At 54.6% G+C, this 15622-nt stretch overlaps 4 protein-coding genes across 4 annotated transcripts, besides 5 other annotated features; all 4 read left to right on the top strand.

Moving 5' to 3' along the window:
• Positions 1–228: 228 nt before the first annotated feature.
• Positions 229–266: a tandem repeat.
• Positions 267–458: 192 nt separating this feature from the next.
• On the top strand, positions 459–3006 carry EKO05_0002176 (uncharacterized protein; the record flags this gene model as incomplete). Its single annotated transcript, XM_038944074.1, has 4 exons — positions 459–1656; positions 1726–1795; positions 1846–2332; positions 2386–3006. 4 exons carry the CDS (start codon positions 459–461, stop codon positions 3004–3006), a joined length of 2376 nt encoding a protein of 791 aa, XP_038792848.1.
• Positions 3007–4304: 1298 nt separating this feature from the next.
• Positions 4305–4354: a tandem repeat.
• Positions 4355–6135: 1781 nt separating this feature from the next.
• EKO05_0002175 (uncharacterized protein) lies at positions 6136–8171 on the top strand (the record flags this gene model as incomplete). The annotated part of the gene is made up of 4 exons (XM_038944249.2): positions 6136–6317; positions 6370–6630; positions 6675–8014; positions 8092–8171. 4 exons carry the CDS (start codon positions 6136–6138, stop codon positions 8169–8171), a joined length of 1863 nt encoding a protein of 620 aa, XP_038792846.2.
• Positions 8172–8597: 426 nt separating this feature from the next.
• EKO05_0002174 (Dolichyl-diphosphooligosaccharide--protein glycotransferase) lies at positions 8598–11022 on the top strand (the record flags this gene model as incomplete). Its single annotated transcript, XM_038944224.1, has 4 exons — positions 8598–8751; positions 8805–8885; positions 8948–10700; positions 10752–11022. 4 exons carry the CDS (start codon positions 8598–8600, stop codon positions 11020–11022), a joined length of 2259 nt encoding a protein of 752 aa, XP_038792845.1.
• Positions 9632–9653: a tandem repeat.
• Positions 10059–10099: a tandem repeat.
• A 976-nt stretch (positions 11023–11998) lies between the features above and the next one.
• Positions 11999–12031: a tandem repeat.
• Positions 12032–12040: 9 nt separating this feature from the next.
• Positions 12041–13888, top strand: EKO05_0002173 (uncharacterized protein; the record flags this gene model as incomplete). Its single annotated transcript, XM_038944135.2, has 1 exon — positions 12041–13888. One exon carries the CDS (start codon positions 12041–12043, stop codon positions 13886–13888), a length of 1848 nt encoding a protein of 615 aa, XP_038792844.2.
• Positions 13889–15622: the final 1734 nt, after the last annotated feature.

Raw genomic sequence — 15622 nt, 5'->3', positions numbered from 1 at the left:
TCGGAGGTCTCGAGCTGCGCTCTGCTGCCCACGCACTGCACACGCACCCTGCACTCACTGCGCACGCACCCTGCACTCACTGCGCACGCACCCTGCACTCACTGCGCACGCACCCTGCACTCACTGCGCACGCACCCTGCACTCACTGCACATGCTTGACCCAGCACCGCTTCTCTCCCCCTCCGCCTCTCTCTTAGCTGCTGCACTGCCCGCGCCGTCCCAGCTGGTGCCCTCGACGCCCCGACGCCCCGACGCCCTCGACGCCCGCCTCTCTCCCAGCGCCCGCAGCGTTTTCCACGCTTCTCCGCGCCCAGCGCTGCTCGTGCGTCGCAGGCGTCAGACAGCAGGGCCAGACACCGCCGACACCGCCGACACCACGCTGGCTGCGAGTCGACGCACCCTCTCGCAGGGGCGCATTCGGTGCTATGAGCGCCCACAATGGAGCCACGACGGCCGCAATGACAGCAGCGCCCGCCGCCAGCAACAGCGACACAACGCACCGCAGCTCGATAGACCCCGCAGACGCTGCCCCGCGATCAACGCTGGACAAGGACGAGCGACGACAGCCTCTGCCCGCGACCACCCCCACACGCCGACCTGAGGTCGAGGAGCTGTCCCCAGTAACTCGCCCAGCTCCCCCGCCCGCGCCGTCGACGATCGTCTCAGCCATCCCAGCACCGGCCATGATCACGGCCGATCCAATCGCCGCGGCCGACGTCATGGGAGCCTTGGACGACCACGCCAACGACCACGCCAACGACCACGCCAACGACCACGCCAACGACCACGCCAACGACCACGCCAACGACCACGCCAACGACCACGCCAACGACCACCCCGACCACCACCCCGACGACTACCCCGACGACCGCTCGAGCAGCCTCAGCGAGCTCGGCGACGCGTCCGACGTCGAGTCCGAGCAGCTCACGCCGCGGCCTGCTGCAACGGCCGACCTCGATGAGAACGACTCCGAGGCCGAGACAGAGCGGCTGGAAGAGACACCGCGACGCGCCACGCGCACTGTGCTGCACACGTCATTGGCTTCTGAAGCCCTGTACGCGCGAACACCGAGCAAGCTGATGCACTCCAAGACGATGGAGCACGAAGACGACGACGACTCCGTCCCACCCACGCCCTCCGACATGGCCGAAGACGACGACGAAGTCATGGAAGACGCAGACGAAAACCAGGACCCGTTGCATGCCCTGTCCCTAGCGGCTGCTTCAGAGGCCGCGAGCCTGGAGCTGGCAGGCAAGAAGCGAAAGCGCATGAGCGCTCGAGGCACACCCATCGATGGCGCCGACGGCGAACCCGCACGGAAGCGCAGTGCCTCTGCAAAGGCCACGGCATACAACGGCACAGCACAAGACATCGTGGAGAGCTCCGAGCGAGTCGACGCTGACGAGGAGCTCGATCACGCCGAGGAACGCTTGGAGGAACTTGCGAGGCAAGAGATGGATCTCGAGGAAAGGCAGGCTACGCTTGCAGCGGAGACGGTCAGCGAGCTGGCTACGGTCGCGAAGCACGCAAAACCTCGCAAGGGTGGCAGAAGAGGGAAGCGAAAAGCAGAGGACTCGACGTACGCCTATACAGAAGCACTCGTGACTACCGAGACTGTCGACGGCGATGCCGAGGCTGACGACAACGAAGAAGACAGTGCAGCCCTCGACGAAGAAGGCAAGGAAGATCCTGTGTCACCGCTGAACCATCGCTAACAACCTTTAGTCACCAAGAAGAAGAACGCCATTGATGAGCTTGCAAAGATTGAGAAAAAGTTCAAGCTCTTTCGCGAGAAGTAAGCTCACTTCAAGCTCACCCCCAGGCAACAGTGGCTGATCATCACAGGCTTTGCGACGAGCAGATTGTACAAAACGAACGGGAGCTCGAAATGCTCAAGCAGCCCGACTGTACCCATCCCGAGTATGTTGCGATGATCAAGTGCATTGACGACCGGAGGGCCGAAAAGATCGATTACGAGAGAACCCTCCTAGAGTTGAAGCATCAGAACCTGGAAATCATAACAGCAGCGCAGAGGCATCAGATGCACAGCCAGTACTTCCAAGAGGTCAGGCATCTGCGAGAGGAGATCCTGGAAGAGTGTAATCGGCGCGTCTTTGAGCTACAGCGTGGTAGGCGATCGCTGGGCTGCGACGAGACCGAATACATGATCAAGCTTCCAGAGAAGCGATCGGATCAGATCAGACACCAGACGGCATACAACCTGGAGGTCTCGGTCTTGTCCGGTGTGGCCAAATACGTTGGCTTCCCAGCCGCGCCAGACATCAGCGCTGCACGACCTACCGAGATCGACGAGGATCTTCGAGCAATGAAGGTATGTTGATGAACACTTTTGCACAAAGCACGGCAGCTGACTCGACGCTGCAGATCGCAACCCGCCCCACGCTACCAGCGCCGCCTCCATCATTCCGCACATACAATCAGAGGACCACAGCAGACGAGGTAGCTGCAGAAAGCGAGTTCCTCGAGAGCACACCATGGGCGAATCCAAGACATCCCTCGCACCAGGAGACCCGCTCACAGCAAGAGTCTCGTTTTGCACCAGGACCATCACGCGTACCAAGCTATCAAACACCGGCAGGGCAGCGCCGTGTTGTCGATCTCAACGCCCCCAACGGCTCTGCATCTACGATTGAAGCCAACTCAAACCCTCCCTCATCCAATGCGCACAACACGAATGGCCGGATAGGCGAGTCAGAGTCACCGGTCATGCAGATGAAGCGACCACCCACAGAATACGCAGCGTACGTTGATACACCAGGCCCACATGCACGCAACATGGGCGTGTTAGGTAGAGACACGTATGGAATCATGTCGAGCCCGGCCGCCCACCACGCTGAACCTCAGCTGCATGAGCCCTCAACACAACGCTGGGGTGTCACTTCGGGTTCACCAGCCATGCCTCCGGGTCCACCCGGCCCAAGAGCACCCTTGACGCAGCGCAGCAGCCTAGGCATGAGTGTAGGCGGCGGCATATTTGGACGGTGACGGCCGCAACTTTCGACTTGTCGTACATGATCTGTTTCTTCGCCGTTGGTAATACTGTACCAAGTCTCGAGAAGACGGCGCCCGGCGTTCCCTTTCGATATCCTTACATCGATGCATCTGTAGTGGCATCCGGCGAATCGGCTCATATGAAGAGAAAGAAGCGATGCATATCATACCCTCATCTATTGGCGTTTTTGCTTGCGGTCAGGCCTCTCCGCTTCGATTCTTGTTACGGTACATTATGGGCTCTAGATTCCATCACAAGCCCTGTCATGACTATGACTTTACTTATATTCAACTTCTCAATCAACTGTATCCTATGTGGTCCTTGCACTCTCTTTCCGATGTGATTTACTATGACGGGTCGGTTGGTACCTTGCACATATCAAGATCACCGAAGCGGACAACCTGGTAGGTGAGTCCTCGCTCTCCAACGCCTTCAGTTCAGCGCTTCGAAATCGCGTTTGTATCACTTAAGGCAATATCTCAAGAATTACTACACTTCTCTAAATCATCCTAGCAGTAGCCTTCGAAATGTTCGTAGGGCTTTTTGGTGACTTCAGAAGTTACTGCAGTCTTACCATGCCCCTTTGGATAGTAGACCGTCTACGAAGTATCCACAATTCTGGGGACAGCAGGCTTACATCCGGTCTTCGTGCTACATCCGGAGGAGTCACAGAGCGAACATCGACAGTCAAACAACCCGTAGAGCCATCGTTCAACCAGGACACAGACAACAACCATTCTTCAGATCCCAACCATCCAACATGTCAAATACAACCCTGACCTTCACGCTCGGCAAATCCATACTGTCCATCGTCAGCCCTGTCACGCTAATTGGCCCCTTTCTGGCAGATTGGAAGTAAGCCCACATTCACATCCATCTCCACAACCCTCCATCTCTCTCCTGAGCAGAACCCTAAGTAACCCCGACCCGCAACGAGAACCACATCCACAACCCCACATGGCCGCCTCACGCACGCTACCACAACGGGCAAACCATGTCAATAGGCCTCTTCATCGGGCTCATCACCTTCTTCGTCCTCTTCTCGACCATCCCCTCGACGCCGTCGCCGAGAGAGCAGAAACTGCGTCTGAGCTGGGTGCTGCTGCTGCAGATTATCGTCTACTTGAGCAGCTTGAGCGGGATTCTGTATCCGGGGGCGGCGTGGGTGGATCTTCAGTTTGGCGAGGGCAGGCCGCAGCTTTACGGTTTTCCGGTGCTGGTCGCGCTGTGTTGGGTTAGTTGGGGGGATCGAGGTAGGTTGGGTCGTGTTGCTGGGGTAAAGGGAAAGGGGGAGTAAGGTTCGAGAGATGAGAGTCAGAGTTAAAGTTAGAGCTCGATGTTCATGATTGTTGTTCGGTGGGTGAATGAGTCGAACGGGAAGACTGCAGGTATTGGTTATGGAGGGAGGGTGTGAGATACCTACTCGATAATACAAAAGCGATTGGACCAGACAACTGGGTAAACGTAGATGTACAACGTATCTCTTACCTTCTAGGGGTACCAAGGATATGAACAAATCGATGCGATGCTGCTGATTATCGTGGTTGGTGCTGGCATAGCTTCTCTTGTCATCCAACATAGCACCAACGTTGATCGCGATTGGTCTCCTCCGTTCGCTTGCTCTTTCTGACCGCCACTCCGTCTTCACATAATTCCTGTCGCAAACATCTTGAGGATTTGTTCGTTCCTAGACAAGTCAGCAACATCCTAATACCACATCTGTTCCGAGCTTGCGCGCTCGTTGATTGTGCCCTTGCAGTTGCGGTGCCGAATACAGAGATTGGTCGCACGCGGTCAGCAAGCCACGCATCAAGTTGCCCTTCAGCGAGATGCAGAGTTCATATTGCAGGGCTTGATTGGTGCGTTACTTTGGAGGACCTCAGTGACATCCCGTGGCAGTGCTGATGGAGGACCTCCTTGGCGGCCCAGCACCCTCGAAATCAGGCCCTTTGCCCTCTTGAGGCCGCCCACCACGTCCTCAACATGTCATCGCATCTGCGACGAGAGCTCTCTATCCCCTTCGCTGTCTCTTGACGGATCTCGGGTTGCCCTTCGGCCTGGTCTTTATTGGCTCGCGGCGACAGCCTGTCGACGGTGACGCTGAACGACTCCGCCCGCTTTTCCCCATTCTTCACCAGCTGCCTGCGCACGGGAACACGAAACTGGAGGGCGTGGTTGCGGCTCTTCTGCGCGATCTGTCTGTGGGGCGGTGAACTGCAGTCAGACGTATACTAATGCGACTGTGCGCACACTGGACGTTCTTCGACCTTTATTCGAAACCTGCGAAGGCGGACAACAAGGCGTTAGGCTGCAGCTGAGCGCTACTGAGCATCGGTAGGTGTTGATCGTTACAGGTCTCACGATTTGCCTTCAGTCAATGTCGCTTCTCTATTCGTTCTGTCTCTTATCTAGCCCTCCCGTGAGTTCAATTGAGGAAATAGGCGCAGTGGTATCGTGGCGATCTTGGTCCTCGTGCTGACTTGTAGAAGCAGACATGTCGCAACCGTATAGAATCAATCCATCGATCAACTTTGATTACGTCAACGAAGCTGTATGTATCTCTCGTAACCGGCATGTGCCCAAGGTAGTGACTATCGTAGGGCTTCGGGAATGAAGCAGTTCAGTTCCAAGATGTCTACCAACATTGGTACGAGCCCAATACGAGGACATCGGTCAAATCGGTACCTAGTCCAACGAATACCATCCACATGGTGCGCACTGCTCCGCCTCCAAGGACTGCAACTCGTGTGGGCTTTCAGCAATCCAAAAGGAGTGTTCCCTGTAACAATATTGATCCGAATCTGCAGAACCCTCATTATCTTGCTTTACCAAGATCTCATCCTTTCCCTGCAGCTCAGCAACATGTAGAATCCATCGCAGATCCTCTCATGAGATATCAGGAAGGGGATGAGCCATGGAACCCAATGAAATACACGAACGCCAGTGCCGGACAGAATACCTTCAACCAGCCTCAACGTAGCTTCAGCCAGCATTCTCAGAGACCCTGCCCAGAGATTGGAAGCAAAAATCCCGTATCTGACTCTGGCTATCATACACAGCCACCTCAGTCCGTCTTCAGCGATGATCCAAGCCATACTGACCAAAATCTGCCAACAGAGCTCATGGCGCAGGCAGAGACCTTGAACACGCAGTCTGCGCCAACGGAATCACATAATATGCGGCGTGTACCATCTGATCGGAGGTCTATTTCAAATGTCGGCAGTCAAAGCGGGAGCCACAGAGAGCAAGTCCCCTGCTCCGTACCGAACTGCTGTGCAGTTTTGAGCTCCAAGTCAGTGCACAAGTATGTCGGGTCCACTTGCCGAAAGACTCAGATACTGACGTTCGACCTATAGGAAGCACATGCTCAAACACGACAAGGCCTTTGTGTGTACAATACAAGGATGCAAAAGAAATGGCAAAGGCTTCGCAACTGTCAACGACCTTGATCGTCACCGGAAAAGCGTACACAAAATCGATAGCCACAGAACGAAGTCTTATCGTTGTGCCCACGACGACTGTAGGAACAAGCCTAAGATATGGCCGCGCCTGGACAACTTCAAGCAGCACATTGGACGAATGCACAGAGACTATGATGATTTTGAGCTGATCAAAAAGTAAGCTTCCAAGAAGATGGATAGAACTATACTAACGTCGATAGTTCGGAGTGTCATCTCCAAGAACCTCCGTCCGCAGATCCAGCGCTCCTTGCAGACTTGGTCTGCGAGACCGCAGTCTCAACCAGCAATCCTGGCGGTATGGTCTCTGCGGTACCACAAAGCTACTTGTATCCGCCACTCATGTCTCTTGGTGGGTGCCCAACTTCAGGCACTTCTCAGGTGTCGCCCAGCACGGAATCGCTCGACGCATCGTTTCCTCAGTCCGGTACGCCTCCACCAAGCCGAGCCGATGACGACCCATCAACAATTCAAAACTGGGCTCAAACAGCAGAGAGCATCCACAACCGTCAAGCTACTAGTCGAAATTCGGCCCGGACATCGTCTGCGGGGCCTGTTGAACACTCCGTCTCAGCGCAAGGCACAACAAGCAACCGAAACATGGGGTCGCAGTCTAAACCATCAAGTGTGGCCCAGACAAAGTCTGAACAGCAACAACAGCGGCAGGCTCTCGAGAAGCTTTCGAAGGCCAAGCTTGAAGAGATGCTTCTCCGTATCATTGGATCACAACAGCAAGACGGTGGCAATTCTCGTTCTGACAGCGAGAGTTGTCAATTGTCACAAGAGATCGCACGTCTCACGCACAAAGGAGTAAGATCCACCCGCTTACAATCGCGTCGCTCGAACCAGGGGTCCACGCCTGGCATGGAGCAATGTCCATACGATGGCTGCGATTTTTCGGGTCGCATATGCGATTTGAACAAGCATAAGAAGAGACACGAGAAGCCGTACGGATGCACTTATCCCAAGTGTTATAAGAAGTTCGGCGCCAAGTCAGATTGGAAACGTCACGAAAACTCCCAGCACTTCCAGCAAGAGGCATTCCGCTGTGACCTCAAGAACAGCCCCGACGAACAATGCGGCCAATACTACTACCGCACAGCGCAGTTCCACAAACACCTCGAGCTCGAGCACAAAGTCACTTCAAAAACCATCCTGCAGAATGGCTTGGACCGCTGCAAGATCGGCAAGAACTACCAGGTTCAGTTCTGGTGCGGTTTCTGCCGCGAGATTATACCTCTCGTACACAGGGGCAACGCTGCTTGGGACGAACGGTTTAGCCACATCGCAAATCACTTTGAAAAAGACGTGCTGAAGAAATGCATTGATGACTGGATCTGTGTGGAGGAGAACAGGACGAAGAGACAGCTGCAAGAGGTTATGTTGGACGAAAAAGAAAAGGGACTAGATGCCGAAGAGCTCGATGATGATGAGTCCACTGCGGCAGAAGGAACTGCGAACTGTTTTCCTGAGCCTCTACCGAACGGATCCAGGAGGCGATCACCCTCGCCTGGTACAACAAATGGCCGAGCAGCCACCAGGCGTAAGACAGTGACGACTGTTGTTTATTGCGTCAGTTCCAACAAAACAGCTCCTCGTTGCCGTGCTAACATCTGACAGTGCCAATGTGGTTACAGTGGCGCTACGGATCTCCAGGGCAGTTGCATGGAATGTCAGCACATCTTTTGTCGTTCCTGTAGGGGGGAACTTGTCAAGCATATTTCGTTCGACAGCTAGGTCGAGGAGTAAGTGCACCTGTAGTGCTGGAAAGCCCTGTTGTTTTCGAGTATTGGTGTTTCCGGTGGCATATCCGGTTGACCACTCTTCCCAACCTCTCCTGATAGCGATCTTTGATATGGATGCTGCTGGAACGGCACCCTCACGACTCGCCACTGCTATTTAGCGTGCAAACATATAGCAATATCTCACAGAACATTTTCATGCTCTGCAAGTGTCGAAGAATCGAAGGCTGACATGTTGTGGAAGTGTGCAGGGATGAGGCAGTTAGCGTGACGCTTAGTCAGACTTCAATCGCGGGAGCAGTGAGCTCCACGTGTGAACATGAAGCTGTGACGCGGCCTCGAAAGCAACACCTCTTCCTCTCTACCACTTTCCTTTTCCCAAACATGGCCGCCGCAGAGGAAGGGCAATTCCTCAAGCAGGCCACTGGCCGAAACACTCGAGGCCTGCTTCGAGTTGTTATTCTGTGCTTGATTGCAGGTGCAGCTGTGAGCAGCCGTCTGTTCTCCGTGATCCGCTTCGAGAGCATCATTCACGAGTGTCAGTATCACGACAAGCTTGGAGTGGTACAATTGGCTAATCCGAGGGTGCAGTCGACCCGTGGTTCAACTTCCGAGCAACAAAATACCTCGTCCAGAACGGCTTCTATAGCTTCTGGGATTGGTTCGATGACCGTACGCGCGCCTCCTCCGCATCGATATCGATAGAAGCAGCATTGAATTGACACCTCAAACAGGAACATGGCATCCCCTCGGTCGCGTTACTGGTGGTACCCTCTACCCCGGACTGATGGTCACCAGCGGTGCCATCTACCACCTCCTGCGCTTCCTCTCCCTACCCATCGATATCCGTAACATTTGCGTTCTCCTCGCCCCAGCCTTCTCTGGCCTTACTGCACTCGCAACGTACCTCTTGACCGCCGAGATGGTCACCTCACCCTCCGCCGGTCTGCTCGCCGCAGCGTTCATGGGTATCACCCCCGGTTACATTTCGCGTTCGGTTGCGGGTAGTTACGACAACGAGGCTATCGCCATTTTCCTGCTTGTCTTCACGTTCTACCTGTGGATCAAGGCTGTCAAGAACGGTTCCATGTTCTGGGGCGCGTTGACCGCGCTATTCTACGGATACATGGTCTCTGCGTGGGGAGGATACGTCTTCATTACGAACTTGCTGCCCCTGCACGCATTCGTTCTGATCTGCATGGGGCGTTACAGCCCCAGGCTTTACGTCAGCTACACTTCGTGGTATGCGCTCGGCACTCTTGCGAGTATGCAGATTCCGTTTGTCGGTTTCTTGCCTATCCGCAGTTCTGAGCACATGTCCGCGCTTGGTGTCTTTGGTCTCATCCAGCTCGTTGCTTTCGTCGACTGGGTCCGCGCTCAGCTTCCCAGCAAGCAGTTTCAAACTCTGCTCCGCGCTCTCGTCCTCGTCGTCTTCGTCGTTGCGTTCGGTGGGCTTGTCCTTCTTACTGTTACTGGAGTTATCGCACCCTGGACTGGCCGTTTCTACTCGCTCTGGGATACTGGATACGCGAAGATTCATATACCCATCATCGCCTCTGTCTCAGAACACCAACCTACCGCATGGCCCGCTTTCTTCTTCGACTTGAGCATGATGATCTGGCTCTTCCCCGCCGGTGTCTACATGTGCTTCACTAAGCTCACCGACGAGCAGGTGTTCATTGTCATCTACGCTGTACTTGCCAGTTACTTCGCTGGTGTCATGGTCCGTCTCATGCTCACCTTGACCCCCATCGTCTGCGTAGCATCGGCCATTGCTTTCTCGCAGATCCTGGACACCTACCTCGATGCGAAGACCCCGGTCAAGACCGAGCCCGCAGAGGGCGATGCTGCTGATGCTGCTTCGATTGCTGCCGCTGCAGTTCTGCCCGATGGCCTTCGCTCAACTCGCAAGCCCCTCGTTGGTATCCACTCATATGCCTCCAAGCTTACAGTTGTCGGTGCTTCCGCTGTCTACCTTATGCTCTTTGTGCTCCACTGCACCTGGGTTACATCTAACGCCTACTCTTCGCCTTCTGTTGTGCTCGCGTCCAAGCTTCCTGACGGCAGCCAGCATATTATCGACGACTACCGTGAGGCGTACTACTGGCTTAGGCAGAACACTGCTCAAGACGCCAAGATCATGTCATGGTGGGACTACGGCTACCAGATTGGTGGTATGGCTGACCGCCCGACCCTTGTCGACAACAACACCTGGAACAACACCCACATTGCCACTGTTGGTAAGGCTATGAGCTCCAAGGAAGAGGTCTCCTACCCGATCATGCGCCAGCACGAGGTTGACTACGTGCTTGTTGTCTTTGGTGGTCTTCTCGGCTACTCCGGTGACGACATCAACAAGTTCCTCTGGATGGTTCGTATCGCCGAAGGTATCTGGCCTGATGAGGTAAAGGAGCGCAACTTCTTCACTTCCCGAGGCGAGTACCGTGTGGACGAGGAGGCTACACCAACCATGAAGAACAGCTTGATGTAAGTATCAGGATTCGACAAATTTAAGTTCAACTACTGACCCACGTCCAGGTACAAGATGTCCTACTACAACTACAACTCCCTCTTCCCCGCCGGACAGGCCCAGGACCGTGTTCGTGGCGCTAAGCTGCCCGCTGAGGGTCCTAAGCTCAGCACCATTGAGGAGGCATTCACCAGTGAGAACTGGATCATTAGGATCTACAAGGTCAAGGATCTTGACAACTTTGGCCGTGACCACGGGAGCGCCATCGCTTTTGACCAGGGCCACAAGAAGAAGAGGGCCGCGAAGAGGAAGGGCGCGAGAGTGTTGAGGGTGGACTAAAAGTCACGCTTGATAAGAGATAGATTTTAGCACCTGTAAGAGCGTGTGAATTAGCATGTTTGGCAGGCGGGCGTTTTGGGAAAATAAAAAGAGAATTGACCCCATCTGAAGCAACTTTTAAGTGAGACGCCGGAACACGTAGATGACAACGGCTACTTTCTGGCTGCGAGTGTCGGCACGGTGGGTTGTGGCAAATTGTAACATACAAGGTAAGCTGTTGATAGCATGGAGTCCCCTTCACCTCACCTTCACCAGGCGAGGTGCAAACCGCCCAGTTTCTTCCATCTACTTCCCATCCGCCCTATTTTAATCCACTCTTCTTTTCACAGCACCAGTCCTACGCAGTCACCACATGCTTCCTGACTGTGAAAGTGTCTGACCGACCGCACCTCCCTCTCCTCGTTTGCTCTTCTTTTACGCTTGCTCTCTTACCACGTGCGGCTAGGTGGACCTTCCGCAATCTTGAAGCTATATGTTTCCACCTTCTTTGCACACAATATGGCAAACGAAGAGCAACGCAAAGCATTTGCTGCGTATATGGGCGGCGGCAGCGGCTCGACTGCAAGCGCTGGACAGCCAATACCGCAATACCCAGGCTCGGTCGCAAGTCCAGCTAACCAGTATCTTTTCCATGTGTAAGTGCTAGGCACCAGCGATACTGTTTGTACAAACGTACAGCTGACATGTAGCGCAGAAGTTTTCATGGCTCCCCCTTCACAACATAGCTCAATCTCGACCGTCTGATCACATATCTTGCAGCAATTCCCTGGGCTCGGAGTCCCTCCAGCGGTACCCACACCGCCTCCTGCAGCATCAAGTTCCGTCGTTTCGTATCAAGGACTACAAGGTGGTTTCGCGCATCAGGGCGGATTTCCTCAAGCCGGGTATGTGATGCCTCACCAATCAAGAAACTCTGCGTTGCTTCGGCAAGACTGATCAAGCCTTCGTCAGACTCCCTCAGCGCCCACCGCCTCTTGGCCAAGGTCAAGGTCTAGGTCAAGCGCCAGGTGCTCAGTCAATGCCAGCGCTGCCCGCATCGCCTGGCTACGCTCAGCTTCCACGCAACTACGCCAGTCAGCCGCCGCCTCCGCCTGGATACAACGTCGGCTGGCAGTATACAGATCCGAACGTGCCGCAATCTGCTCGAGCAAGTCTGGCTGGTACTGCTTCTGGTATCATGGCTCCTACACAACGCAATGTGTCGATTGGGATGATGCGGTCAACTGAGAAGAGGGCGGATGAGTACTTCGCCTATCAATATCAGGCGGGCGTAGAGACGATCCCGCGAACCGAGGAGCCCCAGACTGTACCGGTGTTGCTGTGTCACACCTGCAGTATTTGCGGACAGATGCGGTCTGCGGGCTACCATCGAAGTCACCCAGTCATACCAGGCAAACCCATCGTCACCACGTCTTGCCGAAAGTGCACGAAGTTTACTAAAAGCCAACGTACCTCGAAAAGTCGTAGCTATACTCGAGTCCGAACTTGCACTGCCGATGAGCCATGCGGTTGGCCTAGAAAGCCAATCCAAATGGACGTTGACAACAGCGAGCGAAGGGGCCGGCGACGGAGTCGCGATGAGATATATGCATCCTGGAAAACCGATCACCTCCGACCACGTATCGTCAAGGAAGGTTCCAGTCAGGCCAATATTGGGCTACGGACCTTACAACGCAGCCCTACGCGCGGTTATAGGAGCGAGACGAGGGTGCGTGTCTCTTCATTGAGCCCTGGTCGTTCAAGGTACGACGGTGTTTGGCCGCCACCGGATGTTGTTCGCATGAGACCATCGAGACCGGATGAGCTATACCCCGCTACTGACGAGGTATGGCCGCCACCTGATGTTGTCCGTACTCACTTTCATAGGAAGAAGAGCGCACCTCACCTTAGCCCTCGGATTGTTGAACTCAGCCCCTCGCCCCCGCCCCCGCGCAGCAGAGCCACCAGAGTCAGCTACCGAAGAGATTCGCAAGAACGCCAACCTACAAGCTCGGTTCAACGAAGTGAGAGCCGTGTACGACTTGCATCACATCCAGGTCCCTATCGAACAGTGATACCTGATCATCGAGTCTTTTCGCAATCTGATGAGACTTCGACAAACGATGCTGGCTCGGAATCAATCGGTCGAGGGATTCTCAAGCCAGCAGATATGAACTTTGAGACATCTTACAGGAAAAGGACGAGCATACGCGATAGCCAGCAAAGCACTAACGTAGAGGTCGGAGGTCCACGTGTTCAGTTCGCTTCAGAGAGAAGTGAGGAACCTCGCCCCAACGACAGGTCCGATGACGGGAGGTATGAGCAGCGTCGCCGCTATGAGAGTTTTCGTTATGCGGAAAGGCCTGCATCGCCACCAACCGATCATACGGAGAGGCTCCACCTTCGTCGATCGTCATCTTCTCCACAAAGAAGCTACGACGAGATTCGGATCGACCGTGCACGTCGCATCTCACCATCACCTCCCAGACTTTATGAAGAGGTCCGAGTCCGACACATCAGTGCCAGCCCGTCACCATCTCGCGAGCGTAAGTTTCAGCCCCCGCCGTCGCATCTGTCGTCTGGGAAGTCGGTACGCTCTGGCTACCGCCATGTCCCTCGCACTCACGCTGTCGGACGTACTCGATCCTCGACACCCCCTGCCACCAGAAATCAGATGGTATCAGAAGATGATGTGACTGACTCCGAGAACGAGGAGCACGATCAATTCATGGTCAGAAGCTGGAAAGGCATTGATGAGAACGGTCAACCAGCGATCTTTGTTGAGGGGGGAAGTAAAGTCAGGATGATTGACCAAGGAAGCGTGGGCGGCTCCGACTTCAGGCCGCTGACTGATAGGCTGGCTGCGAGGAGCTGGCGCGAGGTATGATGTATAGCCCTATTTTGGCATAAAACTGGACCGTGGCAAGACGCTGTTATAACATGATTGCTACTGCGCACCAGCTGGGATGGAAGGCTTACTTCACTTCTTTTCTCCTGTTCTTACTTGACCTCTTGCACAATTCTTTCTCGATACATCTTCCAAAATGACGTTGAACTTTCAGTTTTGGCCAGTTGATGAATCAAACTCTGCTTAGATGGGCTCGAGTCGCCAGACGTCGAAACATGGTACCCCGAAGCTCGGTGTTTGTTTAAATTGCCGCGTTCCAAAGGAAAATGCGCTTCTTGATATGACCCAATGTGGAGGACCCCAGATACAGGATCACCAACACTACCGTGAACCCTTTGCACTGTCATGCTGCATTTCAGCACATGAAGTTGGGTGCGTGTGACACAACAAAACGGATACTACTTCCACGTCGGCATCTCATCTCCACACAGTTCTCCAAATTCTCTTGGACCGTGTTGCGCATGAATTGGATGGCCAGATGGGCTAAGCTAAGCACCTACAACCAGGACCATGTAGGTAGGAAGTTCTGTAGACAGAACCTGGATGAATCAACATCAGCAGTTCGTCTTGCGCGCAGCTGCACAACATGGCGCCCCGTACATCTCTTTTTGGCACTGGCCTCCTGGTCGTTTTTTCTCTTCTCTCGACCGCCCTCGCTGGATCAGGTGTCAGTCGTCAGAACAGCTACGTCAACTGGAAGACTTTCAAAGCTACCGGGGTCAATCTCAGATGCTGGCTCCAGCAAGAAGCCGTCATCGATCCTCTCTTCTGGAGCCAGAGCTGCAACAACACAACTGACCAATGGACCTGCTGCGCCCGACCTAGGCGCTCAATGTGGCCCAGTTCTTGAGCGCCGCTATGCAACCTTCATACAGCCTTCTGATATCGATGTGCTTGCAAGCAGCGGTGTAAACGTGCTCCGCATCCCGACTCCTACGCTGCTTGGATCAAGGTTCCCGGCTCACAAATCTGCTCTGACAACCAGGTCTCGTCTAGAATAACAATGCTAGCTATGCATACAAAATGCCTGTCATTGTTAACATCCATTCCCTTTCCGGCGGCGTAAACGGCATGGGCTTCGGCGAAGCAGAAGGCCATTTTGACTGGTTCAACAACGCAACCGCGTTCACGTATTCCCTCCAGGCCGTCGGCAAAGCGCTCGCTTTCATCCAAGCCTCTGGGTCCCCACAGTCTTGCACCCTGGTTCCCATCAACGAGCCCGTCGATAACCGCAACTTCAGCACGCTTGGCACACCCGCAGCTCTGAGCGAAAACGGAGCTGCATGGGTGCTCAAATACGTACAAGCTGTGATCAAAAAGGTGCAAGCAGTGAAACCGAAAATTCCAGTCATGTTCCCGGGGAAAGTTCAAAGGCGAAGCGTACTGGTCGCCTTCATTCCCTAGCACCACCAACCTGGTCTTCGACGTGCACAATTACTACTTCGCCGGCCGACCCACAGACCCCGACACCGTCTCGGCCGACATATGCTCCGACGCGAAGCTGTCTGCCAGCGACGGCAAGTTCCCCGTCTTCGTGGGCGAGTGGAGCATCCAGACAGCGACGGACAACAAGTTTGCGAACAGGCGGAAGAACTTGAACACGGGTCTGTGGGCGTTTGGAAAGTATGCCACGGGGAGTGCGTATTGGACTGCAAAGTTCAGTGGCAACGTGAAGGTGGAGGGCGAAGGCGTTCGCGGAGGTTACTGGGACTG

This window comes from Ascochyta rabiei, chromosome 3, assembly GCF_004011695.2.
Source record: "Ascochyta rabiei chromosome 3, complete sequence".
Classification (NCBI taxonomy): Eukaryota; Fungi; Ascomycota; class Dothideomycetes; order Pleosporales; family Didymellaceae; genus Ascochyta; species Ascochyta rabiei.
This window is presented reverse-complemented; position numbering and strand designations above follow the sequence as displayed.